The 27,393-nt window shown below is 46.5% G+C and overlaps 1 protein-coding gene across 5 annotated transcripts in view; it reads left to right on the forward strand.

Moving 5' to 3' along the window:
- The window catches only part of CENPE (centromere protein E), a 2,471,681-nt gene that overhangs the window by 1,872,794 nt on the left and 571,494 nt on the right, over positions 1 to 27,393 (forward strand). For all 5 annotated transcript variants that reach the window (XM_069630970.1, XM_069630968.1, XM_069630972.1 and 2 more), the window contains one exon: positions 2,104 to 2,418. In XM_069630970.1, coding sequence (XP_069487071.1) covers positions 2,104 to 2,418 — 315 coding nt within the window. The remainder of the gene's footprint in view (positions 1 to 2,103; positions 2,419 to 27,393) is intronic.

The raw sequence follows: 27,393 nt of genomic DNA on the forward strand, positions 1-27,393 counted from the left end.
TTTGAGTTTGCAACCCTAGCCAGCAGGCTCACTGTGGATGTGGTTGGTGATGGCGACCTTGTCCTTTGTGAGCCGGGACCCGCAGCTGCGGCAAACCCAGTGGGATCCATGGCGTTCCGCCTTGCCTTCTTTTGGATCCCCACAGGCGGGGCGTCCTCACAGGACCTCAACCTCTTATCTGAGGGAAATGGATCGTGGGACCAGCTGGTCCTTGGGGAAGCATGAGGCCGAGTAAGAGGACTTAAACGATTTTACACACGTGGCCAGACAGCTGTAGCGGTCCTTGTTGGTCTTTAAAAAAAAAAAAAAAACACGGCAGAACTCGCATCACTCCTCGTCATGGCAGTAAAGACACTTGTGTCGATCATCCACGAAAACATACCTTAGTCACATTTCACCCTGAGTTTGAAGAGGCATCTCTTCTCCGCAGTTATTGTGAAAAGGCAAGAAGTAGGTCCAAACCTGGGTCTTGCAATGTAGGTTGATCTTCACCGACCGTGGATCCCCGCAGCCGGTAGTCAACATCCGGTCGAACGATAAATCCCAAAAACGGTCAAAACTTTTACATTTTACCCCAAAAAACTCTAAATATTAGTAAAAAGGCTCAGAGAGCACCCAGAGGACTCCCAACACTGAAGCGTGCAGTAAAAATCTGAAGATGGCCACCTGTGGCGGAGCTTAGGAAGAGGACTATCAATGGATGGGGGCAGTATGACCCAGAGTAGAATGATTGGTTTAGAGGAGAATTGGTTTTAAAGCGAAGGTGAAACTTTTTTCTTTTACCAAGGATTCCCAGCCTGACGACAGGGAATATTCATGAGCATGTGAATCCATGCTAGACCCATACTGGAGAACAATGGTTACAGGTAAGTGACTTAAGCCTTAAGGACTCCTCATTGGGCAATTTTGCACTCATGCTGCACAGCTACAAACATTCATTGCTCTGTCATCTCATACCCAACAATGAAATTTAATTGCAAGTGCTAAGAGCAATGCAACTTTGTTCATTGATGTTAGTCTTGAGCCCAAAATCAGTTTTGTGGCAGCACTACGATACATGATGCCCTAAAAAGACATTCTGAGAGTGATTTGCCGTTAATGGACCTGCTAAAACCAGCTGGAAAACAATAGCTTTAATGCTTTGAGGTGCAGTTTGTTTCCTTTGTGGTCCCTGTCACTGGCGGAAATCTTCCTACCTGTCCATGCTCTGGGCAGCAACGACTAGCAAGACCCTTCCCCAGCACAGGCAGATTAGGATCTAAGCTTCTAAGAAGGGGAATGAAAGGCAACGCAATGAATAGTTGAAGCATCACGGTGAACAACAGGGCATTCCGTTCTAACTGGGCATCATGTAAAGTGGTTAAAACATGGTTCCTGGGTACAATAGTGGCAATTAAGTATGGTGTTTGTATGGAGGATGGCAAGGTTCAAACTCGGCATAATTAAAAGTGGCAACATTATGTTCACTGGTTGAAATGAAAACGCACATTTAACTGTCATGGGTTTTCTCCCCAGTGCCAAGGCCTTTTTGGTGATTTCAGTATTTCACCATGCAAAGCCTTCTAACATTTTCTCCTTCATTAACCCCTTAAGTGCCAAGGGCGAGCTATCTCGTCTTTGGCACTGGGGAGGTAATCCCAAGGACGAGATACCTCGTCCTTTGCACTTGAAGGGTTAAATAAACATAGTGGAAAATGCTATCCGAGCTAGGGATATTGGGATCTGTGAATGATGTACTGAGTTGGCAAAATAGAATATAAATTAAATGCTATGTGGGCATTATGGAAACTATATGAACAATTGGTAAAGAAAGTAAATGTTTACTCCTTTCAGATTTGTGGACTAGTATGTCCTACTTCTGTTTTAAAAAATAGTTAAGGACTGCCTAAAGCTTGGTGTGGACTATTACATAAATAGAACCGTGGATGCTTTCCATCTGTCTGTGGGTTTGCTGGCTCCATCTTGGGCTCTCTGAAAGTAGAAGTCTTTATAATATATCATATACACACCACACTTGTCTGAAAACCATGAAGAGTTGTGGTTAGCCTTATACAATATTGTTTTGTAAAGTATATCCTTTTTTCCATTTTGTTTTTCATGTAGTTGTCCTCTTTAACTGAAGAGCTGCAGCAGAAGGTTATTGAGCGAGACAATGTCCTTGGACAGCGGGAAGAGCTCAGGCAGGAAAAACTAGCAATGATTTCTGAAGTGAATCACCTGCAAGAAAAATTGAGTGCTAATGTTGATGCACTAGAGTGTGTGAAAGTGGAAAATATTGAAGCCCTAAAGAAAATCCAAGAGCTACAAACGGAAATTGGCTCTCTAATTCAGACAAGAGATGAGCTGCAGCAGGCAAAGGAGACTCTTCAAACTGAACGAGACCAACTCAAGGAAGATATTCAGGAGAATGTTTTGCTTGTGAGTGTCAAAAGATCATTTTGAAAGAATGTGATGTTTAACCACTTCTTTTGAAGTCATTTAAGTGACTTGCATTTTCTAAGAGCACATTTTCTGCATATTATGTTTATTTGCCATCAGCCCTATTAATATTACTTGCCCAAGTGTTGACTAGTGTAAATAGTGTGTGTTATCCTAGTTTACTATAGCTGCAGTGATCTGTCCAACAAATCCACTAGTCGGTGTGTTTCCAATTCTCTGGGCTTTTTTTTTTTTTTTACTTTCTGAAGGCAAATGCCTACTTTTGGAAGGTGCATACATGCAACATGGTGCTAAATATGGGTTTAAAAGAGGTGTGCGTTTTCTAAGAAAGTCAGAGTGCTGCACCTTACATTAGAGTTTTAGGCAGATCATGGATCCTGCAAGTGTTGGATCATATCACTGGTTTATGGAGGCGATTATGAACAAGATGGTCGGCAATTGTATGTTCTAATTGATAGCTTCCACACAGATGTCTCCTCTTTGGAGATCTCTTCAGACACAGAATGAGAACATTTTGAAGCAGCCAACGGTGGAGCATTGGAATGTTCCAGGCTGTCTCGAGCACTTAGATGTGCCTGGCACTTGAAGTGGTTATGTAGATGGAGACGTCAGTGCTCCTTAATGAACGTGCTTTTTTCCACAGGCACAGTTGCCATGAGAACTTGCCCTGCTCTGTTTTTAATACTTGTGTTACCTCAGTTGGTTGCCTCTGAAAAACTCAATGATTTTAGTATTTCTGGTTATGACCAAGGCTCCTAGTTTTGTATTTATTTTTTCAGCATTTTAGTTTGCATTGATCAATATTTATTTTTGCCTCCTCTATCTGTATTTATCCGCATTTAAATTTGCTCTGTAAAAACCTTGCGCTTTTGTGCCTATCATTTGAAGCTCATAAAGAGATTTTTAGCACATCAAGCAAGATTCATTTGTACCTTAAAACAGAGAATGCACCTTGTGCTGACATGATGATAAACCTCTCTGCAGCAGTTGCCAGGTGGGCACAGAGTGCTCGATATTGCTGTGCCCGACACCCTTATGTGCCCCCCACTGGACATGTCTGGGCCAGTATGTATCAAGGTACCCCATGACCTCAGTTCCTTTTTTCTGTGTACTAGAACACTGCTACTCTGAGTTTTGCAAATGGCTACTCCCTCGAAAGCCTTGGACATCAAGCCCTGTGTAGAGTACGGTCGACAAAAGTTGGTTTCCAACCCCCACAGAATCTGTCTGTACTATTTGGGGGGAGCTTAACTCTCAATACTGCATGTCATGTCAGTCTAAACATCTGAAAGATCTCTGAGAATGGGCGTTGAAGCAGACAAAATATCTTGTTTGAGGGCGCAGAGCGGAGGTCAGAAGACCGGCATTGCACAAAAGAAACAGCACTGCAAGAGGTCACGTTCCAAGAGCAGTTCCTCTCGGCACCAAGCTTTTTAAAAAAGGAGGCGCCACTCCAAGGACTCTCCCAGGAAGCGTCTATCCAGTAGCTTTACTAAACTGTCCTTCGCCCCGTAGAAATGGGACGCTTTCCAGCTGAAGATGCTTGACATTCTCGACAAGGAGCAAGAGGTTTCAGCCCTGGCAGTGCCATCAGAACCCACCACGCTTGACCACCTTTCTGGGAACCTGCAAAGGATTGTGACCTCACGCATCGGGGGTTCGACCCTGGCCCCTATGAGTTAGGACTCGTCCTTCTGCCGACATGCTCTGTCCTTGGCCGTCAAGTGATCAGCACCAGCCCCGTCTACCTCTGCGTCCTCAGTACTGCTGACGGTGCTGAAACTGCTCTGGATAAGGCCCTGCTACCGATGGGGCGTTTGTTAATGATAGGTGAAATTCTTGATGCAGAGGGTGACCCTTTCCCTTTCGGGAAGGAACCTAGGCCCTCAAGAGGTGGGGTACTTCCCACAGGAATTTTATGGTTTGGGGGGAAAGACTTGGTGCTGGCATCTGACCTGCAGGAGGACCAGACTGTTGCCCACTGCTCCCCAAATGGAATACCACCACACAAGATGTTGAAAAGGGACACCCTTAATGAGAGGGAAAGCAGTTGTGGAATAGTTTTGACTGAATTGAGTCATTGACCTAAATGGTCAGCATGACATACAGTAAGGGTTATACAAAACAAAGCAAAAAAGGAAAAAGGATTGGTAACCTGGGAGCGCTTACGAGAGCTAGGTTGGCTGCTTATGCAGTGCTGCTGCATTTGAGACTGAACGCAACGTATACCATGCTGGGAGTCGTGCTGACCTGGAGAGCTCTCCTGCTGTGGGAATAACCTTCAATTGAAAAAGGACTGAATCTGTGATTTAAAGGTACTTCAGGTAATATTAATTGTGCAATAATAAATGTGCTAGGTGTTAGGGAGAATTCTCATTCTGTGGCTAATTTCCCTCACCTAGTGAGTCTCCCAGCAGCTTTGCTGGATTTCTGGAGTTTACTTTTTCCACTTGGTAAGAGAGTGAGCCTTTCCCCACTCTTACATGCGTTTTGCCATGTGTACTTCTACTGTTTGTGTGATCGAGGGCTCTGGAGGACACCACTCCATGAACCCCACTTTTATGTGTGTTACACAGCACTTTCCGTGCAGTGACACAGGGTTGTCTTTGAGACTTCCCCCTGACTCCTTTTTTCTGGGGCTGACTACTGTCCCCCAGAAAACGGGTCAAGTTGCCATTTACTTTACATAGTAATTTAAAACTACAGACCCAGTACACCCCATCTTACATGGAGTACTGGAAAGGGTTAACTCCTATCCCTTTTTGTCTGTGCCTCTCTGACCTTTGTTTTGCTCTTTTAACATTTAGACTTGGCTGGTGGCAGTGGTATCTACCCTAACTTTTCTACTGCAATTATACTATATAAACGTGGTACTGTTCCAGGCTATTTTATTAGCCTCGAACATAAACCCGCTTGACCAAATACTCTTTCTTTTGGCTCCGTTCGGGTTTATTCGCCATTTCTTTTTGTTAAAGTCCTTCTTGTGTTTTACTTTGCGTGGCAAACCAGGTTTGCCTTCTTTGTTCACCGTCTTTTGGTGGGCTTCTTTCAAGAAGCCCTCCTTTTGGCACCTGGGTGTCTAGGTGGGCTGAATGTGAGGGAGGGGCATAGTCACCCCCTGCACAGGGTATCCTTGGAAACCCAAGTCGCACTTTGTCGTGATTGGCTGAGGTGGTTGTCCAGGCCGGACAACCCCCCCTCCTGTGTGAGCTATCTACCCTTCAACGACAAGAGAAGATCCAGTCCGCAGTCTTCTTCCCTTGAGCCACAGGCAGAGGATCCTCTTCTTGGTCGAAATTGCTGCACACAGCTGTAGTGGTCCGGATAGCCACCTGAAGAGCGTCTCTTGTTTTTAAAGGAGCGCACCTTTTATTCACTGTTGCTTTTGCTGCTGCTGGCTTCATCCCTGGGTAGTGCAGATCGCTCCATATGTCGTCCTTCTTGTCTCCACGACTGAAGCCACAGGAACCGTGAGTCTGCAGGAACTACCAGGAACAACTGCCGTAGCACCAGCTCTTCTTCACTTTGAATAAGGTACTGTATCCGACCTCTAGCAACTGGGGTGAACCCCTTTTTCCTCACTAAACGCTTGTCCTCATCTTCCTTCCCTCTTATAACTTTCGCTTCCTCTTTTGACAATATCCAAGTACTCCTGGCAATCTCGAATCATGAACTGTACTAACCGTGTGATCCTCGAAAACATGAACCCTGTTCCACTTGACACTGGCGCAGGCCTATTGACTTTTATTCACTTGTAGGAAAGTGTCCTCTGATTCTATCTGCCTTGACAAAAGTATTGCCTATGATTTTTATCCCCAACTCTCTTGTGTTGATTCATGTGCTAAGTGTGTTTTAACTCCGGTAACATTTCTTCCCGCGGGTACGCGTATCTTTAGTAAGACCGAACTGTCATTACTGTCAAAAAGTGATTGCATCTGTTCCCCCGGTAACGTTTTTGTTTCCCAACACTGGTTTCTTAAAACCAAAGGTACTTACCATGAATTGTGTTGCACAAAGTGAATTGGTTGTGTGTAGTGTATTTTACGTGTGATTTTAAATTAATAGAAGTGAAGTGTTTTTCGAACAGATGGTCTAGAAATAAATGTACTTTTACTTTTTAAACCAAAAACCTTGAGTCAGTGTTTGCTTGAGTCACAGTAATTGTGGTCCTTGGTGTAATCTCTACTACTGCTCATTTGCTCTTGACATAAGTCTGGCTGCTCCACTACTGCTACCACTTTAACAGTGTAGTACAGGCTTGTACCAAAGGTGAACTTGGATTACCACGTGTAGTTTTAATTGTGTGTAGTGGTCCCTAAGGGCACTGCACAGGATTCTGCCTGACACTAGGATAGAGAGTTTAAACACAGCGCAGAGACGGATATATTGAAGTAGCTGCGGTGTAGTGAGGTGAAGCCTTCATATGGGAAGGCGGCACAAAGGGTGCACTGGCACTGGACAGGCAGCAAAATTGATATGGAGCACATAGCTATGTGTCTGCGATTACCTGACCCAAAGCACCATCCTGAGCCAAGGAGTTCAATGAGATGATGACGTCTGGCTTTGACCAATGTTCTGTGTGGAGGACTCAAGTTCCGAGCGAGATGAGAAAGGAACATGGCAGCGTTGCGTTCCATATGTGACATTACATTGGCGGACGTGTAGTAAAGTATGAAGCGCTGCTAGATTGGGGAAGAAAGTACCGTTTACAATTGATACATGAAGTGATTAAAATGGCTTTGTCTCTTGCAAAGGAATGTGCAACAGAGCATGGCCCTTGCAAGTGTGGTCATTTCCTGGGAGATCCAGATGATGAAGGGGAATGTAACAGGAGGTTTCCTCATGACTGACTTCATGTAAAGTAAGAAAGCAGGAAACGTAATGGTTTGTAATGTTTAGTGAGCGCATTAATGCTATGCAAACCTCATTTAATTTGTTAATGTTAAGGAGAATTCTCTTAAAAGGCTAATTTCCCTTACCTATAGAGTCCCCCAGCAGCTTTGCTGGATTTCAAGGGTTTGTTTTTTACTCCTGCTAAGAGTGAGACTCTTTTTTTCCCCACTCTTAGACATAATTTTGATCTGTGTTTCAGGCTATTTTTGTGCTTATATGCTATGGAGTTTTTCCTCACTCCATAGGTATCATCTTTTTACATCTGTGTTACACAGCACCTTCAGTGCAGTAACGCAGGGGCGTCATAATGACCCCCAAACATAGACTCCATACCCTTGGACTGAATACTGTCTCCCAGGGCATGCAAAGTTACCATTGACTTTGCTAGTCAATAGTTATGAACAAAACCAGTACAAACCATCTTACTATGGGAGGTACTGGGAAGGGTTAATAGTTTTTTCCCTGGTCTTCATTTTTGAGAGGGTACTCTCCAGTTTCTGGCTGGTGGCAGTGGTTACTACCATAAATATTCGACCGCATTTTCGAGGCTACCACTTATTCCGACAGCCTTGAACATACTGCCGGGTCATTTTAATATTAACTTTACTCCTGTGTTTTAATTTTTTTTGCCAGATCTTTAATAATATTTCTTTCTCATGTGGCTCTCTGTAATGCAAACCGAGGTCGGGGCCCTTTGTTCGTCCTTTTGGCTGGCTTCGGGACAGAAGCCTTCCTTCAGGTGCCAGTGAGTCTGGGGTAGACAGAATGTTTGGGAGGGGGAGTAGGCACCCTGGACAGGGTTGCCTAAGCAACCCAAGTTGCACTCTGCCCTGATAGGCTGGGGGGTTATCCTGCCAGGATAACCACCCTGCTGCGTGAGTGATAGCTAGGCTGTATGAATGGGGGTTTTTCTGCATAAAAGCAGGGACCTGCGGAGTGGAAGATAAGTCGTCGCCACTGGACCTTAGAAATCTGAAGAGGAGAGAAGCCAAAGACATCTGCAACGACTGAACCACCGGTGAAGCCCTGCTGCATATCCTCACCACTTTTCTCCAACGACAAGAGAAGATCTTCACTTGCAAGAACCTTCTTCCCTTGAGCTGGTGGGACCAACCAGTTCGCCAATCGCCTTCCCGGACCTGCCTTGGTCGAATCGCCAGTGCCAAGCACTAGGAGACCGGATAGCCAGACACCTGTCCACCGCGACCGCGATTTAAAGGAGCGTACCTTTTTTTTCCGTTTTGACATCACTGCGGCCCGCTTCATCCCTGGGCAGTGCAGTAACTCGAACCTTCCTCCACGACGAGAGCCTCTCTTCCTGTGCCGGATCTCCGGAACTGCAGGAACTGACAGGAACTACCGCCACCGAAGGAGCCTCTTCCACATTAGGGGTACATTGTTCCGCCAGGCCTCCCGTTTCGTTGTGTACTGCTAAAGGTGTTTTAAATCCTTTACCTTCTGGGCTGGCCGTCCCTATCGTCTAAGATTGTCTTTTTACCTTCTGCAGCCTCCTTTTCAACCGTTAAACAAAGTCTTGACTGCAGCTACTAAAACCGTTTGAACCTGGGCACTTTGCCTTGTACCACTGATTCTGGCACAGGCCTATTGACTCTTGCTAAATCTGTTAAAACTGTCTTCTCTAGATTGCTTTTCATCAAGAAATGTGTTGGTGCACCTAAACTCTTATAACCACCTTTCCTTCCCCTTTATATATTGTTGAAGTGCCATTTTGCTTGGTGGGTTTCACCTTAGTATTGCTTGTGCTACAGTACTACCTTGCCTAACTTGTTCACAATCCGATTGGGAAGTGTTGCTTGTGTGTTTAGGTGTCTAACCCTGTATAACCTGACCTTTCCCTCCCTCTAAAGAAATTGTTAGAGTGCCATTTCTGATTGGTTTACACTGTGCCATTTTGCTCAGTTTTTACTCTTGCTCAAACCTGTCTACAATTTAATTAGGGAGTTGTGTATGCTTTTCTTGACTTTTTTTACTCGCTTTAATGATAGCGATTTGTGTGTAGAGTTAAGAGTGTGTAAAATATATATATATTTTCTTTTGGATTCAAAGCTTTGGTCAGTGTTTCCTTGTTCCATAGTACTGTGGTCCTATTGTGTAAACCCTGAATACTGCTCATCTCTGTCTTGAGATGAGTCTCACTGCTCAGCTACAGCTACCAACTAAATCTGTGTGGTACAGACTGATACCAAAGGGGATTTATTGCATATACCTGTAGTCCTAATCTTTTGTAGTGCTCCCTAAGGGAACTGCATAGGATTCTGCCTAACAGTTAATAAAATAATTTTATACATGATAGGCCTGGCGAGGGCGAAGATGTTTAAGGAGCAGAGAAAGGCTTTAAGTTTCCCTTCTTCCACAGATGGACTGTTAAAATTAAGTTACGTTTGCTTATGCATATGCCCTGCTTAGCAGAACATTTTCATGGGAACCGGCCTTAGAAATGTGGGGTAGTTTGTGTGATGGTGAGTGTATGAAGGATTGTAAAGAGTTTACTTTAGCGGGTAACAATGTTTTGGAATGCTTTTAACGTAATAGGTTACCTCCGTCAAAGATTGTTAGGGCAGCTTGCACGGTCCCGGCCTCAAACCCCCATGCACTCTGTCTTGAGTCCTTGGTGCCCGACCACCACTGGGACACATATGCATCCTACAGCTCTCTCGGTCACCGGGCTTTGAAGAATTTGTCATGTTGGAGGGAGATCTTCCACGCTTCTCCTCCAGGGCACAGCCTACCAGCTGGCAGGCCGAGGGTTTAGGGCCTTCCAGAGCAAGCTCTGAGGTTGATACTTCTGTTTCGGGTTCAAGGCCCAAGGCATGTCGGGTTCAAGGCCCAAGGCATGTCTTCCCATGTCCGAGCCAGTACGTGGCACAGGGCCTTCGGGCCCTCCTGTCCAGCACATGGCGGATAAGCACTTGGCAGAGCCTTCTAGCCTGGCAGCCTTCTTGGATTCGGATCAGGGCCTTCCCGTGCTCTTGCCCATTGAGTGGGCCATGAAAGAAGGTTCCAGTCCAGTTTCCTCTGGAAGCAGTGGCAGACTTTATGGTACAGGTGGTTGTTCCCCTCAGGGATTCATCTACCAATTGCAGCCTTACAGCTACATGCCTCACACGCCACTCGGGACCCGGCACCTTGCAAGGACTGCTTCTTAGAGCGCTTCCTCCTCCTCATGTGTTCCCCCTCAGATGACGGGGATCCTCAAGGATATAGTGAAGGATGTGATACCACGGGTTGTACCTCCTAGGCCTCCACCTCTGGGCCCTCCGCCTGTTCTTCCTGTACTGCCGATGCCAGTGCCTCCTTCTGTACAACCAACACCCCTCACCCCCAGCAACCATTGGATCTATCTTCAGGTCTGGACCAAGGGGAAACACTGCTGGCACCTGCGTCCCAGGGCCCGGCATCTCCTCAGACTGTAAATAAAGGGGGTTTAGGGGGTAATGACTGCGATGATGCCACACATGATGACCAACCCTTGACCACTGTAAAGGCCTTTCATGACCGACTTCAGGGCATTGCAGAGTTCTTTGGGGTCACCCTGCCAGCAGGGGCCCCCACGTGTCGGGATTGGAAGCAGAGATTTTGGGCAAGTGCATCGCAAGCCGTTCAGGCATTCCGCTCCAGATGGATGTCCTGCTGGTGGCGAGAAGGGTCTGGGAGAAACCAAGGGCCAACGCCCAGATGACCAGGAAGCTAGACAGCAGTTTCAGGCTGACGGATGGGGAGCCAGTCCTCCTGGCCTCCCACCCTCAGCCACACTCTTCAGTGGTGGCTGTGGCCTCGCTCTATTCTAAACCATTTTCTTTGTCTTCCTCCTCAGGAGCCATCTCCAGTTCTCTATCCAAGAAGGACAAGGTCCTAGATTCTTTGGGCAAGTGATGCTATTCCATCTCAGGGCTGCCTCTGTTGCAGGCCAATGCTGATACCCTTTTAGCCACAGCTAACCAGAAGCAATGGCACGAGCTCAGGGAGTTTCTTCATGAACTCCCCCTGGAGAGTCAAGCCTCCTTCAAGGTTGGTCTAGCGAATGCCTGGGCTGTTAAACAGGACCTGATGGAGTCTTCGGTCTGCCACATCAACACAACTAGCAGAGGGTTTGGCTTGGAGGTCGAGATGAGAAGGATGGCGTGGATGCATGCCACTAAATGTTCACCTGTTGGTCAAGAGCCGATCTTCCCTTCGAGGGAGTGGACCTTTTTCATTTGTCCACCGATGACAAGTTGACAAAGAAGACCTCTACACAAACCTCCAAGTCCTTGGTCATCCTGACTAAGCCAGGGCAGAAGTCCTTCCCTCAGTCTAGGGGTGTTAGGGAGAATTCTCATAAATGGCTGATTTCCCTTACCTAATGAGTCCCTCGGCAGCTTTGCTGTATTTCTAGGATTTATTTTTCTCACCTGGTAAGAGTGTGAGCCTTTTTCCCACTCTCACATGTGTTTTGCTATGTGTGTGTTCACTTTTTGTGTGATCTTGAGCACTGGAGCCTCACATACTCCATGGCCTCATATTTTTCATGTGTGTTACACAACACCTTCAGTGCAGTGACACAGGGTTGTCTTTGAGACTTCCCAGTGACTCAATTGTTCTGGGGCTGACTACTGTCCCCCAGAAAAGGTAAAGTTGCCATTAACTTTACTTTAGTCACTCTAAACCATTGACCCAGTACACCCCATCTTACATGGAATACTGGAAAGGGTTAATTCTTATCCCTTTTTGTCTGTCTCTCTTGGAGCCTCGTTTTGCTCCCTTTACGTCAGGGCTTGGCTGGTGGCAGTGGTAACTACCCTATTTTTCATACAGCGATTATCTTATATAAACGTGTTATTGTTTTAGGCCATTATATTAGCCTCGAACATTAACCCGCTTGACCAAATACATTTTATACGGTTTCCGGCTAGGTTTATTCGCCATTTCTTTTTGTTAAAGTCTTTCTTGTGTTTTTCTCTGCATGCCAAACCGGGGATGATTACTTTGTTCACTGTCTTTTTGCAGGCTTCTGCACAGAAGCCCTCCTTAAGGTGCCTGAAAGTCTAGGTAGGCAGGATGTGAGGGAGGGATCTCCGGACCCCTGCCATGGGTTCCCTTGGTAACCTAAGTCACACTCCTGTTTGATTACCTGAGGGGACTGTCCTCAACAGGCCAGCCACCCTGCTGTCTCATTGACAGCCAGGCTGTATGAATGGGGGTAAACTGCATAAAAAGCAGGTCTCTGGGACGGGAAAGGCAGTCGCCACTGGAACGAAAGAACCTACGAGGAGCTGACCTAGGAGGACCCCTACAACGACTGAACCTCCCGGTGAAGCCCTGCTGCAGGTCTGAATCTTCAGAATCCGACGACAGAGAAGATCCTCCATTAAACTTCTTCCCTTGAGCTGGTGGGACCAACCAGTTCGCCCAAACTGCAAGCCAGGACCCCTCCTCTGGTCAAATTTGCTGTACAGAGCTACAGTGGGCTGGATAGCCACAAAGGTTGGACCCTGCTTGGTTTTGCTCTGCTGCTGGCTTCTTGCCTGTGTGGCGCAAGACCCTCCAGCTTCCTACTTTGTGTCAGTCCCACAGTCGCTTCAGGAACCGTGAGCCTGCAAGAACCACCAGGAACATCCGCCTCAGCTACAGCTCCCTCTCCGTTTTAAGGTACTGTGCAAATCCGGTTGTCTGTTTCGTTCAACCGCGGTGAAAGTGTTTGAAATCTTTTTCCAATCCGAGGCCTTGTCCTTCTCTTCTCTTTGAACTAACTTTTCTATCAACCATCCTCGTCCAGAATGTGTGCCACGAACTTTACCACAAACTACCATAAACTGTGTGATCTTGAGCAAAAGACTTTTGACCAATTGTCTTTGGCCCTAAGCCTTTTCTACCTGATTCTATCACTGTAGTTCCTCGTGTTCAAATTGCCCTGAGTACTTACCTGTTGGTTTGATTTAAATTCTATTAACTTTGTCTTTCCCTCCCTTTTAAAGTGCTGGAGTGCCATTTTGCTCCCACTTCATTTTGTGAGCTTAACTTGTCTGGAATTTAAGGGAAGTGGTTGGTGTATTTATGATTGTGATTTTTAACTTGCTTAGAATAGTGAAATGTTCTACAACTGTTCAGTAAATAAATATATATTCTTTTACTTAGAAACCTTGAGTCAGTGTTTGCCTCAATCATAGTAATTGTTGTCCTTTGTGTAACTATTTGATACTGCTCACTTAATCTTGAGATAAGTCTGGCTGCTCTGCTACTGCTTCCACTTTAACTGTGTAGTACAGGCTTGTACCAAAGGTGAAATTGTACTGTCACTTGTAGTCTTAATTGTGTGTGGTGTTCCCAAAGGGTACTGCATATAATTCTGCCTAACATTCTGTCCCTTCCTTCGTCTTTCATGGGCCGTGTCTATCTGCGTGGAGACACACTTCTCTCTGATGTGTGCCGCTGGCCGTTTCCGTTGGGAGACTGTATCCCTTGGAGGGCGCACCGAGGTGCAATGCTGTCGGTCCACCCTCGTCTCGACCAGGGAATAGTGAGCGGGGGGTCCTCGCTGTGCAGCGCTGTCGCACAGCTCCTCTTAACGCCTAGTCGGGGCCCCGGTCCCCTATGTTGTGGTCGCGCTGACGCCTGCTCTGCAGCTCCCTGCTCCTGCCACTGTGACCAGGAGGGCGCACAGGCCACAGTAACGTGGCTAAGGCCCGGCTCCCCTCCAGTTAATCACTGACACAAATACATGGGCAGGAAAGTTCTTTCTGCAGCAATATTGGGCGTGTTGCAAGCGTCAACGCCCAATGGTGCTTTCTATCAGTGAGTTGGGTCGAGTACCCACCAGAGAGGCAGCGATTAGACGGGATTAATTCAGAGCTACACAGAACTCACTAGGGAGCTGCCATCTTGGTCGTCCTCTGTTGGGCGGGGGGCAATGCGTATGAATAGCGAATGCCCAAACCAAGGTTCCAGTGGGAGTCGGATGGAAATATGTAACCTGGGTGGTGGACACCAGTGGGTCCTCCCCTTAACATCTTAAGCACTTTCTGGATGTACTTAATAAATGATTTATGAAGACTAACCTGAGTATCTGGAGAGTTTTCTTGATCACACAGGGGTCTGGATAGTCTCCAGAGTTGCATATTCTTCCAGCGCTGACCCTGGGGAAACCTCCAACCTCATTCCATTGGCTGATGTGTAAAGTGGCAGATGCACTGGGTGCATCACCCCCTTCCAGGCAGAAAGTTCAATTTGAGTTTCTAGACATCCTAAATTAAGGTCCTCGGATGCAGACTTTGCTGCCCTTCGACCCAGCAGCTGAAACTGTTACTGGAAACTTGGGGCAAGCCTGCCTCGTTCTCAGCAGTTGGAGACTGGTGATAAGAAAGGGTGTCATGCCCCTTGAGACCCAGCCTTTCTTTCCACCCACACCTACCCTGAGAGCTTGGTGATTCAGGCTGCGACTGCCAACCTGAAAACTTGCATGTTTTATTCTCTGCTCTAGACGTAGAAAGCAAGCTGTTGTATGCATGAGGGAAGAACGTTTTCGCCTCAGTCGGTCTTGCCCTTAGGTCGATAAATGCCTCCAGTGCACTGCCTTAATTATCTTTTGCTCGGCAGCGTATGGGGCAGCCAAACACCTACTTGATGAGGAGGTGAGAGAGGGCTTTGAGGGCATGTTTCAAGATGGCAGAGATGAGTCTCATGGGATATTACAATTCAGGCAGGACAGGACTGAATGTGTGGGACGTGCCATAACTACGCATGCCGGGGTGAGGAGGCACTCCTGGCTGAGGACCTCAAGGTTCATGCAGGAGAAGCTCTTTGTGCCTATTGATGGCTATAAACCTTTTTGTGGCTAATGACAATGACTCCTTAGAGTTTCCAGTACTCTGAAGCTACTGGGAAGTCCATCTGGTGTGGCAGTGCAACAACCCCTGGCTCCCACTAGCATGGGTATAGGGTTTCAGCTTCCTTCCAATGCCCACAGTGGAAGGGGGTCAAGCACCCTTGGAGGAACAGCAACCTCACCATTTCCCCAGTGGTAGGGACAGAGAAACTCCTAGGGGAGGGTCCTCTACTACTGCAGTGCCCTCTGCCACCCCTGGTACATAGCCCCAGTGAAGAGTGCTTCTTTAATCAGTCCCCAGTGAGAGAGAGAATTTCACAATTCAGCTCAGAATGGTGTTGGACCATGCCTGATGCTTGGGCCTTGCAGGTTGTTCACAAGATATATTGTCTTCTATTCACTCAATGCCCTCCAGACCGTCCCCCTACTTATTTACCTTTGCCTCCGACTCTCTCCATTTAGAGGAAAGCAGACCGCTTCTAGCGAAAGGTGTGATTGAACTGTAGCTGTGCTCGGAACAACACAGATGCTGATTTTCAATGTACTCCCTGGTTCCAAAGAGCTGTTTCATTCTTTCCATCCTAGATCTGAAGCACTGAATTGGTACCTGTGCAAGGAATAGTTCAAGCTGGTCAGTATAGCCCAGATCTTCCAAGCCCTTGTTTGACAGGACTGGTTGATGTCTCTGGATCTTCTGGATGTGTGCAACTTTGTGCCTATTCATATCAAGCAAGGAAGTACCTGATATTTGGGCCATTGCCACTACCTATTCAAAGTCCTGTCTTTTGGTCTATCTTCTGCACCCAGGATTTTCATCTAGCTGCTGGCAGTGGTTGCAGCTCACTTCAGGAGGGAAGGCATTCATGTCTCTTTCCCCATCTGGTTCATCTGAACTCCCTCTCCAGACCAGATGCTACATTTGTTTCATATGTGCATTCTGTAGCACAGCTTGGGCTTTTCTCTGAACTTCAAGAAGTCTCTGGTTTCGCAGTCCCTATCACTCTGGTTTATCAGGGTGAACTGGTCCTGACAGACAAACAAAGTGGTCTAGGATCCTTGCCTCTGTGCAGAGAAGCAATGTGACTGTGGTTCTGAGCTCTGGAGAATGATGTGTCTCTGACGGCGGCTCATCTTGCCAGAACTGAGAATGTCATAGCAGATACCTTGAGAAGACAGACTTCAGCACCCCACAAGTGGGAGCATTTCTGCCAAGATGTTCTGTAGGAACTCTTCTCCTGCTGGGGGACTCCTCAGGTGCACTTATCTGGTTCCAGTGTGAACAGGAAGTGTGAGCAGTTCAGCTCCAGTAGGTTTCTTCAGTAGAGAACTCTAGGATGTGCTGATGGTGGACTTGGGCATTCAACCTCCACCACACGTTCTGGCTGATCCCTGTCCTCCTGCCTGTTTTCAGGAAACTTTGACTGTTCAGGAGCACATTGATTCTTATAGCGCCGGTCTGGGCTCATGGCACAAGTTATCTGGAGTTGATGGACATGTCCAACTACCCTCTCCGTTGCTTTCCGAAGTGGGTGGACCTACTCTCCCAGTCAGTGGACTGGATCCTCAATTCAAACATCAGCAGGATGAATCTTCGTGCTCGACTGCTGAGAGACAGCAATACAAAGAGTGGGGTTTGTCAGATGACGTCCTGAATGCCTCTCTCAGCTCAGAGGCCAGCTGCTGTCAGATTCTGAAACGTTTCCTGGAATTTCCTCAGGAGCCTTCGAGGCAAAACAACACACATCCAGGGGGAACCCACTCACAGGCATCCAAAAATGATACCCTGTGGGAAAGGGTCCCCCAGGCAGGAGTGCTATGTGACGCACACCTGTTTCTTTATGTCCGGACAGGAGCTGTAGTAAGGATTACAAAAAGAACTTTGATCAATAATGGATATACACAAGGAATAGAAATCCATTATATCAGGCAGTAGCAAATTGATTTTTCAGACGACTACCTGTGGGAAAGATGCTGTTCTCTTTCAACCTAGTGTCCCAAACTCAATGGCATTCAGTAAGAATAACTAAACATAATCTAAATACCCAATTTCCTAACACTGACCTGCCTTCAGGATCCAGGATCACGACTGTTAAGCAGAATCCTCTGCAGTTCTCTTAGGGAGCACTACAGAAGATTAAGACTACAGGTATATGCAATAAATCCCCTTTGGTATCAGTCTGTACCACAAAGATTTAGTTGGTAGCTGTGGCTAAGCAGTCAGACTTATCTCAAGAGGGAGATGAGCAGTATTCAGGGTTTACACAATTGGACAACAATAATATGGTACAAGGAAACGCTGACCAAAGCTTTGTATCAAAAGGAATATATATTTTACACTCCGATGTTCACACACAAATCACTATGATTAAAGTAAGTTAAAACAGTCAAGAAAAGTATACACAGCTCCCTATTTAAATTGTAGACAAGAGTGAAAACTGAGCAAAACGGCACAGTGTAAATTAAGCAGAAATCGCACTCTAACAATTTCTTCAGAGGGAGGGAAAGGATAAGTTATACAGGTTTAGACTCCTAAAACACACCAGCAACACTTCCCAATTGGATTGTGAACAGCACTTTAGCATCAACAGTACTTTGGTGAAAACCGAGCAAAATGGCACTTCAGCAATATATAAAGGGGAAGGAAAGGTGATTATAAGAGTTTTAGGCGCACCAACACATTTCTTGAGGAGAAACAATCTAGAAAAGGCAGTTGTAACAGATCTAGCCAGAGTCAAGAGGCTTGTGCCAGAGCCAGTGGTACAAGGCAAAGTCCCTAGGTTCAAAATGTTCTAGTAGCTGCAGTCAAGTCTTTGGTAAACGATTGAAAAGGCGGTTGCAGGACGTAGAAAGATAATGTTAGACGAAAAGGCGGACAGCCCAGAAGGTAAGTAAAGGATTTAAAACACCTTTAGCAATACCCAACAAAACGGGAGGCCTGGCGGAACAATGTACCTTGAAAGTGGAAGAGGCTCCTGCGGTGGCGGTAGTTCCTGCATTTCCGGAGATCCAGCAGAGGAAGAGAGGCTCTCGTCGTGGAGGAAGGTTTGAGTTACTGCACTGCCCAGGGATGAAACCAGCTGCGCTGCTGCCAAAACGAAATAAAAGGTACGCTCCTTTAAATCGCAGTCATGGTGGACGGGTGCCTGGCTACCCGGTCTCCTAGTGCTTGGCAGTGGCGATTCGACCAAGGCAGGCCCTGGAAGGTGAATGGCAAACTGGTTGACCCCACCAGCTCAAGGGAAGACTCTTGCAGGTGAAGATCTTCTCGAGTCGCTGGAGAAAAGTGCTGAGGATCTGCAGCAGGGCTTCACCGGTGGTTGTCGTTGCAGATGTCTTTGGCTTCTCTCCTCTTCGACTTCTTAGTTCCAGTGGCGACGTCTTGTCCTCCAGTCCACAGGACCCTGCTTTTATGCAGCAGGACCCCCGTTCATAGAGCCTAGCTGTCACTCGCACAGTGGGGTAGCTATCCTGGCGGGATAACCCCTCCAGCCTATCAGGGCAGAGTGCGAATTGGGTTGCCTAGGTAACCCTGTCCAGGGTGCCTATTTCCCCTCCCACACATCCTGTCTACCGCAGACTCAGTGGCGCCGAAAGGAGGGCTTCTGTGTAGAAGCCCGCCAAAAATATGAACAAAGGATCCCCGACCTGGGTTAGGATTTCAGAGAAAGACACGAGAAAGAAATATTATTAAAGTTTTGGCAATAAAAACCTACTGGAGTAAAGTTAATATTAAAATAAACCGGCGATATGTCAGAGGCTGTCAGTAAAGTGGTAGCCTCGAACAATGGGAAAATCCCATAGGAAAATATTTGCGGTCGAATATTTATGGTAGTAACCACTGCCACCAGCCAGAAACTTTGGAGAGAGGGACTGTACGGTACCACAGGGAAAAACTATTAACCCTTCCCAGTACTTCCATAGTAAGATGGGTTGTAGTGGTTCTGTTCATAACTATTGACTAGTAAAGTCAATGGTAACTTTACATGCCCTGGGAGACAGTAGTCAGTCCTAGGGTATGGAGTCTATGTTTGGGGGTCGCTACGACACCCCTATGTTACGGCACTGAGGGTGCTGTGTAACACACATGTTAAAAAGATGATTCCTATGAGGGTGAGAAAAGCGCACAAGATAGCCTAAAACACACACTAGCAATCTGTCTAAGGGTTGGGGGGGGGAAGAAGGGTCTCCCTTTTAGCAGGAGAAGAAAATAAACCCTTCAAATCCAGAAAAGCTGCTGGGGGACTCTATAGGTAAGGGAAATTAGCCTTAGAAGAGAATTCTCCCTAACAACGACCGTGGCTATAACGCCAGTCCTCTGAAGTGCGCCTCATTAAATACGAGGTTCCTCTCCTTGCATGGTGGCGAGCGGCTTAGTGTAAGGAACCCTACTGCGTGGCCATGCTCTCCGCTCTCTCCCTGGATCTGGAAATGACATGCGAGGCGTCATCCTGGTCGAGCGTTGTCATGTTACCTCCTGGACGCCGTCCGATGTCTGGGGCACGGAATGCCCACAAAAAAGGGGTTTGCTTTGTATTGTTTCGGGCATTGCAGTGTCCGAATCCTAACAGTTCGAAAGGCAGCTATCTCTGTTTTCAAATTGACCCCTGAGCAAGGCTCTTTCTTAACAATTCCCACAGTTATGCAAGTTTTGCAGAGATTGTGCAATCAGTTTCTAGTCTGTGGCTCTAGTGTGCAATTTCAATTTAGTGTTGACATTCATTATGAGTGCTGTCATTAAATCCTTGCGTTCAGGTTCTCTTTGATTGCTCTCCCTTACTATGATTTTCCTCTCTCACAATGATTTTCCTGGTTGCCACCACTTCTGCGAGACTGTAGTATGAGCTCCAGGCATTATCTGTTAAACCTCCTTATTTGATTTTCTCTGAGAGAAGGTGACTTTGTGATTAAAACTTTCTTTCCTTACAAAGTAGTCTCATACTTCCATCTAACTTAAAATATCCATCTTCTAGTCTTATTTTTTTCTCCTCCATCTCATCCTTCCAAGGCAGAGGAGCAATTTCATCCGCTGGACCTTGTGCAGACTCTCAGCTATTGCGTCTCTCTATAAAGTACCTTAGTAAAGATGACAAGCATTTTGTGGATAATTCTACTGCCGTAATAGCAGGGCTGTGACAAAACAAACCCTATCAAAGTGGGTCAGTCTCTGCTTATTATACCAGTGGTTTGGCTGCCACCTCTGCCCTTCATAGGAGAGTTCCTGTCTTGTTTATTTGCCAAGCGGCCACGTGGGCTACTCTGCACACGTTTGGCAAACATTACTACTTAGATTACCTTTCGGGGCGTGACGCACATTTCAGTAGGGTGGTCCTCCAAAGTTTTCTAGTTTAGGTGTCCTCTTGCTATCCTCCTTCCTCCAGATATGTGTCTATCATAGATGAGGAATCCTTGGGAGGAAAGAATGCATTTGAAGAAAGACAAAATCACATATCCTTCAGTAATGTTCTTTCTGATGGATGTTCCTCCATGGATCCTTCATCCCTCTCCCAACCTGTCCCACCTTGCAGATAGCGAGTACTCCTTCACAGGTGCTGCGGCTCCTCAGCAACAGTATGCTATAGAAACGGCAGAACTGAGGTCATGGGGCACAGCGCCATGTCGGGTGTGTGGTGGTGTTGAGGTGTGCCATGCTGCACCACCTGGTTGGCAGAAGAGTTTCCAAAGATCAGCTGCTCCTGAGAAAGAATACAATAGATGAGGAATTTGTACCAATATCATAGATGAGGAATCCATGGGAAGAACATCCACCAGAAAGAACATTACAGAGAGGTAATGTTTTCTTTATTAGCCTCCATTGGAGCTCACGTTCCAATGAGTCCCAACGTCAATGGAAGGCTTTTACACCTTCCATTGACCCCATAGCTCATTTTCATTCATTTGTTGAATCCAGAGGAGGGGCAGAACATAACGTGCATTGTCGCTGCTTCCCTTCCTCCACCATAGAAATGTCCCAGCAATTGTGCCAGCATGGATTTCCATGCCAGTGCAAATGCTGGTGGTCCCTATCGGGTCTGCCGGCATTATGCACCAGGATATATTGCATTGCAGGCAGCTTGTACAATTAAAATTAAACACTTTCTGACATCCGAACATATAGAGCAGCATTTAATTCTAACTGTGAATGCTGCTTCCCCTGCACACGTGGCACCCTGTGTTTAGTCAGTTTTTACGCTGGAGTGCAAAAGAAATGCAGCGTACTTGAGCGCCTCCTTCAGCCCTGCACATTTGCACTCTGCCATACAAATGCTGAAAATGTTATGGGGAGGTCCTGGCTATGCTGGATTGCAAATGTACCAGGTCCCTACCGTCAAATTACATTTCAGAGCAACATGAATTTCATTGTCTTACTTTGCACAGCCGTTGACCAAAGCATGAGTGACACACTCCAGAGCTAATCAAGACACATGGTATGATTTGTTTTCCGTTCTTTCCAAATAAATGCTTAAATGAAAATGATTTCCGCCTGTATTATTTGTGTGTAAAAATCAGACAACGGTTAGCTGTGGTTATAACATGTGCTAGTCACTTTGTGGCACACGTTTGAAAAAAAGTTGAAGTACCCAGCCAGTGGTAGTTTAACCCAATTAGATTACCAGCTAGGTAATCCACGCTTGTGCAGTCTGGCTCCAAAGCAAGCACCTTGTAAAAAGGAGCCTGTTTAAAAAAGAGGAGGTCCTATTTAAGGAGTTATGTTACAAATTGTAATACTGAGCCAAATCACCACCTTAGTAGTCTAAGAGCACCTAGGCTTCTCCTAAAACAGTCTTACTGTTCCCCTGCCAGGGCCTTTTAGACTGCAGTAGCAAAGAAGGAAAAACGGGATAAAGAGTATAGTGATATGGTGATTGTGGAAGCTTGGATCTGTGAAATTCCAATAAGCATGGAATGTGAAAGATTAGTGAGCAGAGTGAGATGCGGGTTCCAATGGTAGTGTATAACGGACTATTTACTTGAGGGCATTTTAATTTAAGCTATTCAAAATTGTAATGTCTGGCTTTGTGATGGATTTGAGAAGTGCTCAAACTGCGCCTTTTGAAAAGCGTAGGCTTATGTTCGCTGAAAAGGTACTGAATCTAAGACAAAAAAAACACCAGCATAGTGAGCCAGAGGGCCAAAAGCGTCCCGGTCCAGAATGGACGCTTTGATTTGAACGGTAACATGTGGGAAGGCTGGTGAAAGGAGGTCCATTTTCAGAAGCTGTGCAAGCCTTGTCATCCTAGTAGTATGAAAAGTTTTATGCATCAGGTTGTGTGGGTCGTTGTGGAGGGTGCCCATGCAATGTATTAAAATGAATGGAAAAAGTTGTACCTAAAAGAGGTGTATGGTTGTAGTGGTCTTCACTGAGGCATGCCGGAGAGTGTTGCATTGTCATTGTATCTCCGCCATGACTACCCAGACCTTGATCTATGAGGGAATAGAAAAAGGCAGCGGATGAGGGCAAAGGGATGGAAAGGTTCAAATGTCCATGAAAGATTTGTACAGGTAAGAGAGGGAAAAAGGGGTAGTGCATGAGTTTGCCATCGTTTGTATGCTTATAGAGTCTTTGTATAATTATCAAAGCATATTGCTCATCATAAAATGGTCGCTGCTTCTGAGATATACCTGAGACATACCTGTATGGGCAGTTTCTAGTATGTACAGGGAAGTTGTGAAATTAGTGCAAGTAGTTGCATGATGGGCTTGAAGTGTGATCCAAAGTTCCCTTGAAGGGTGGTGCCTTTGTCTGGTAGGTGTTTAATGTAAACTCGCAGGGGGGGGGAGGGGGGGAGAGAGAGAGAGAGAGAGAGAGAGAGAGAGATATATGTATATATATATATCTCCGGGATTGCCAAAGGGACTGTCAGGAGTGACAGAATGTGGACTGTGTTCAAGGTGAATGCGATGCACATAACTGGGGCAGAGAAATCTGGTGTTTGGGCTTTGACTCTGACAAACTAGTCTGGGCACATACCAAGGAACAGTTACTGCAGGAGAGAATACTGGCATTTTCAAATATATTATTTGTGTTAGCAGTCACTGTACAGCTCAGGATTCCTGTTCAGCGGCATGTGTTGTATTACTTTCCCCACGTATCGTTACGATATGCCTGTAGAATACTAATGCTGCAATAAGGCAACCTTGCAGCACTTCTGGTGAGGCCGCGGAGAAGTGAGTACTTGAGGCTGCATGCAAACAATGTAAGCACTGCTGCTCCCAAAGGTCCACATTGGGATGGCTTGTGGTCAAATGGCCAGGCCTTTATTTAAAATAAGTGGGTGACCCTAAAATTCATTCCTTGTTAGGGTGGTCTCAATATGTAGGAGTGTGTCATACTCTTGAAAGCACATGGCCTAGTCTCTGCTTTGAGGAAGCAGCACCACTGGATTCCAAACATGGAGTCTGTGCAGTGCACCCACGATGTGGAGCCCATTGCCAGTGGAAGAGAGGAAAGGTAAAAACATGCCTTTCCCAGTGGCATGCTTCAAGTATTTGAGCTATAGACCCTCCTGCTCTACTCTTGACACTCACTTTTATGGACAATGATTCAAAGTCAAAGCCCCAATGCTACTGTTAAGGTGAATCTTTTGGCCACGTTTCCGCCTTTGCTTCATCCTACTCCATTGTATTCCATGTTGTTTCCTATTCTTTTGCCTAACCTATGCTACCAGTGACACACTGCATAACTTGGACAGCTCTTTCTCTGTTGGTGGAACCTGATGCACTGAAATTCAAAGTTGCCTCTGTGAAGGAGACACTGGCCTCTTTTGAGAACGTTCATGGATTCTGTGAGTATGTCTTGAGCAATGTGAAGGAGCACATCCTTGACCTCTAATCTTGAGAATCTGGATGTGTGCCTCAAAATCTTCAGTGCGTTGGATACCATCCTTGACCTGAATTTTCTTTTTTTTTTTTTGCTTGTTTCTTCTGATGATTTAATTTAACCGTGATAGCTAGGGCAGATGGTACCTTGCAGTGTAAAAAGATCCATGTCCTTAAATATTATGGAGTCTTGTGCAAAGGAAGACAACCTGATTCCCTTAGTGATGGTTGTTTAACCCTGTGCTGGTTTGATAGAAACGCTTGTTATGCAGAAGTAGGTGGTTACACTCGAGAATGTATGTTTAGGCATATAGCACAAGGTTGCAGCCAAATACCTCCCTTTTTAATGGTTTGTGTCCTCCCATGGATTTCTCCTCTCCGATATAGTCTCCTGCCTTGCAGAACTCTCAAATGTTTCCCCCAGCAGGGGGTGCCGTGTGGCCCGGCATTGAGGGTCTTCAAATCATCTGCTTTGGGGTCGGATGCAACATCTGTACAAACAGCACAGCACCCCATGACCTCTGTTCTTAAACCTTTGAGTTTTATAAAGTGCCATGACTATAGCGCTAAAATGTCATTAACCAACCCACACAGAATTTGTCTGTGGTGCCTTGGTGCTGATCGTGTTGTGGCAGATTGCAAAACTTGACATCAAAAGCCCTACAGGAGAGAGCGCCTCCAATTTGTCCTTGGGTCATTTGACTTCAAAGTCGTACAGTTCTATGGCGTTGAAACGTAAACCGGACGAAGGCAAAGGCTTGGCGGCTGAGAAATTACCAGAGTGGGAAAAGGAACGGTCGAAGAAGCACCGGAAGAGATCCAACTCAAGGAGTGACTTCCATTATTCATAGTCTTAGAATAAGAATAGGAGGAGGAGGACTTGCTTGTCCACTGACTCGCCACCGGAGAAACAGGTATGCTTTCCCTCTGCCTGCTCTCTCTTTCTCCAGGAAGAAGACTACTGCACCCCCGCGCTGGAAAAGGCTGTAATGACTCGGTTCCAACTTCCTCGTGTGAAAGAAAGTCCAGGAGTGGTGAAATCCTCGCCAAGGATTCGAGAATGGTCAACGCCACCAACGTCTTTGTCAGCTGGCATGTTTGATGCTCCGTCGGTGTCTTACTCGAAGGACTGTTGGGTGGCGATAGTCGAAGACCCCTAGACTCCTAGGTTTGTTCCGAAGTCGAAGAGGAATTTCATGTCTTCATTCGAAGGCCTCTTCAACGAAGATGATGACCCGGTTCCATTTCGGTTTGTGCCTATGGGTCTCCCTCTGCCGCCTGAGGAGTTTCAGCCAGAGCTAAATAGACTAGCCTCCATATTGAATACAGAAAGATGATGGCAGATGTGGCTGATGCCTTAGGCTGCGCCCTCCAAAAAGGAAATAGAAGAGTGTGACCGTACAGACATTCTGGACAAGGGCACAAATGTTGAACCTGGATGACAAGGTGAAAAGACACAATAGCATGTTGGTGAAGGTGCAGAAGGCATTGGCGATAGTCCATCTGAAGTGTGAGGACATTGAATCCAGGTCGAGACTAAAACATATACGCATAATTGGTGGGCCAGAAAAAGCAACCAGGGGTCCAATGGAAAAGATTGTTGAGGACCTGTTGAAATCTCTGATGGGGGAGAAAACCAAATCTATACACACTTCTTGGTGGAGAGGACCCACCATGCGTTGATCCTGTCCCTGAAATCTGGTGCACTGCCACACACAATAATTGCTAGATTACTCAACTATAGAGATTGAATTTTGCTGTTAGCCAGAGAGCGCTACACTTTGGATCAAGCAGACTTTCCATATACCCTGACTTTTTGTATGGTATCCAAGCAGCGAGAAGATCCTACGATCCAGTTAAGCATCTGTTGTGCGAACGTCAAGTGCAGCATGCAATGCTGTTCACATCCATTCTCTGTTTACAGCATGGAGGTTGTGCACACTTCTTTGAAAATCCTGGTGAGGCCGGGGCCTATATAGAAGCCTTGATCCAGCTACCACCAAGGGGAGGCTCAGGAAGTGGAGAATCCGGATGCGGTCCATCAAAAGAATGAAACTGTCTTGAGGGGGATCTTCGACAAGTGGGGTCACCCTCGGGTAGACTTATTCGCCACCATGAACATCAGGAGGTGCCTTCAGTTTGCTTCCTATCTAGGGCAAGGCAGGGGATCTGGGACGCATTGCAGATCCCGTGGCACGGCCTGAATGCGTATGTGCTCCCACCTACTCCTCTGATTCACAGGGTCATCTGCACGGTTCTAGAGTCCCTCTCCTTGAGAATTTCAGGGGAAACAGGTGGAACAGACCTGTCATTCATAACGTGCCTGTACACAAGTGTTTTATACACTGGCCCTGACATCATATCTGGCACGGGGCACGTAGAGGCATCGGATGGAGCCGCGCTGCACCCCTGGCCGCAGAAATGTTTCCTGAGTACAGCTGCACTGGGATAGGGATATCCTAGAGGAGGAATCCGTGGGAGGAACATCCATCAGAAATTACATTACAGAGGCAAGTCATTTATTGGCCTCTCTTGTCCGAGAGACGTAGAAACGGTGGGCCCCCACCGGGTCCAACCGATGGAAAGGTTCCTCTGCCAGGAAAGATTACCAGATTTACATTGTATATGCTGTTGCCTGTGCTGGCAGGGCTGTAGCCAAACAGACCCTGTTGAAGTGGAGCATCTTGGAATGGTTGGTAAAGATCTGCTGGATTTATTCTTTCAGTGGGATGGCTGCCACCTCTTCACCGCAATGTGGAGTCCCATTTTTTGACATATGCCAGGCCAAGACGTCGGCTTCTTTGCACACCTTTACAAATCACTACTGCTTGGATTCTATGTCTGGTAAGGATGCTCAATTTGGCAGAGTAGTCATCAGAATGTTCTGGTTTAGGTGGTGTCCTTGCTGCCCTTCCTCCAGCCCTGTGTACTGATTTGGGAGCCTATCCAAGACAAGGAATCCATGGGAAGAAGGGGTCCATTGGAAGAGCAAATTGCTTGCCTCTCATTGTTCTATTTGATGGACGTTCCTCCCACGGATTCCTCATCGCCCTCTTACCTGCCCCTCTTGACAATAGCTAGTACACCTTGCTTCTTCTGTGGTCCCTCAGAGTCACAGTGCTAGAGGAAAACGGGTACAACTAAGGTTACGAGGCACAGCACATCTGTACATACTGGCCCCAGTGTCAGCAGAGCCGCGCTGTACCTCTTGGCGGCAGAAATATTTTCAAAGAGCAGCTGGGCTGGGAGATGAATATCAAAGATGAGGAATCTGTTGGAGGAACCCCTAACAGAAAGAACATTACTAAGAGGTAAGTCACTTATTCTTTCCCTGGAGTAACTCCCTAGGAGTTAAGCTGGTGATTTGGAGCATTACTTTTATCCCTGTGCTCCTGAGAAGGTTATGTTGATGCCATGTCACA

The sequence above is a fragment of the Ambystoma mexicanum genome, chromosome 6q (assembly GCF_040938575.1).
Source record: "Ambystoma mexicanum isolate Mex_15411 chromosome 6q, UKY_AmexF1_1, whole genome shotgun sequence".
In the NCBI taxonomy this organism is placed as follows: Eukaryota; Metazoa; Chordata; class Amphibia; order Caudata; family Ambystomatidae; genus Ambystoma; species Ambystoma mexicanum.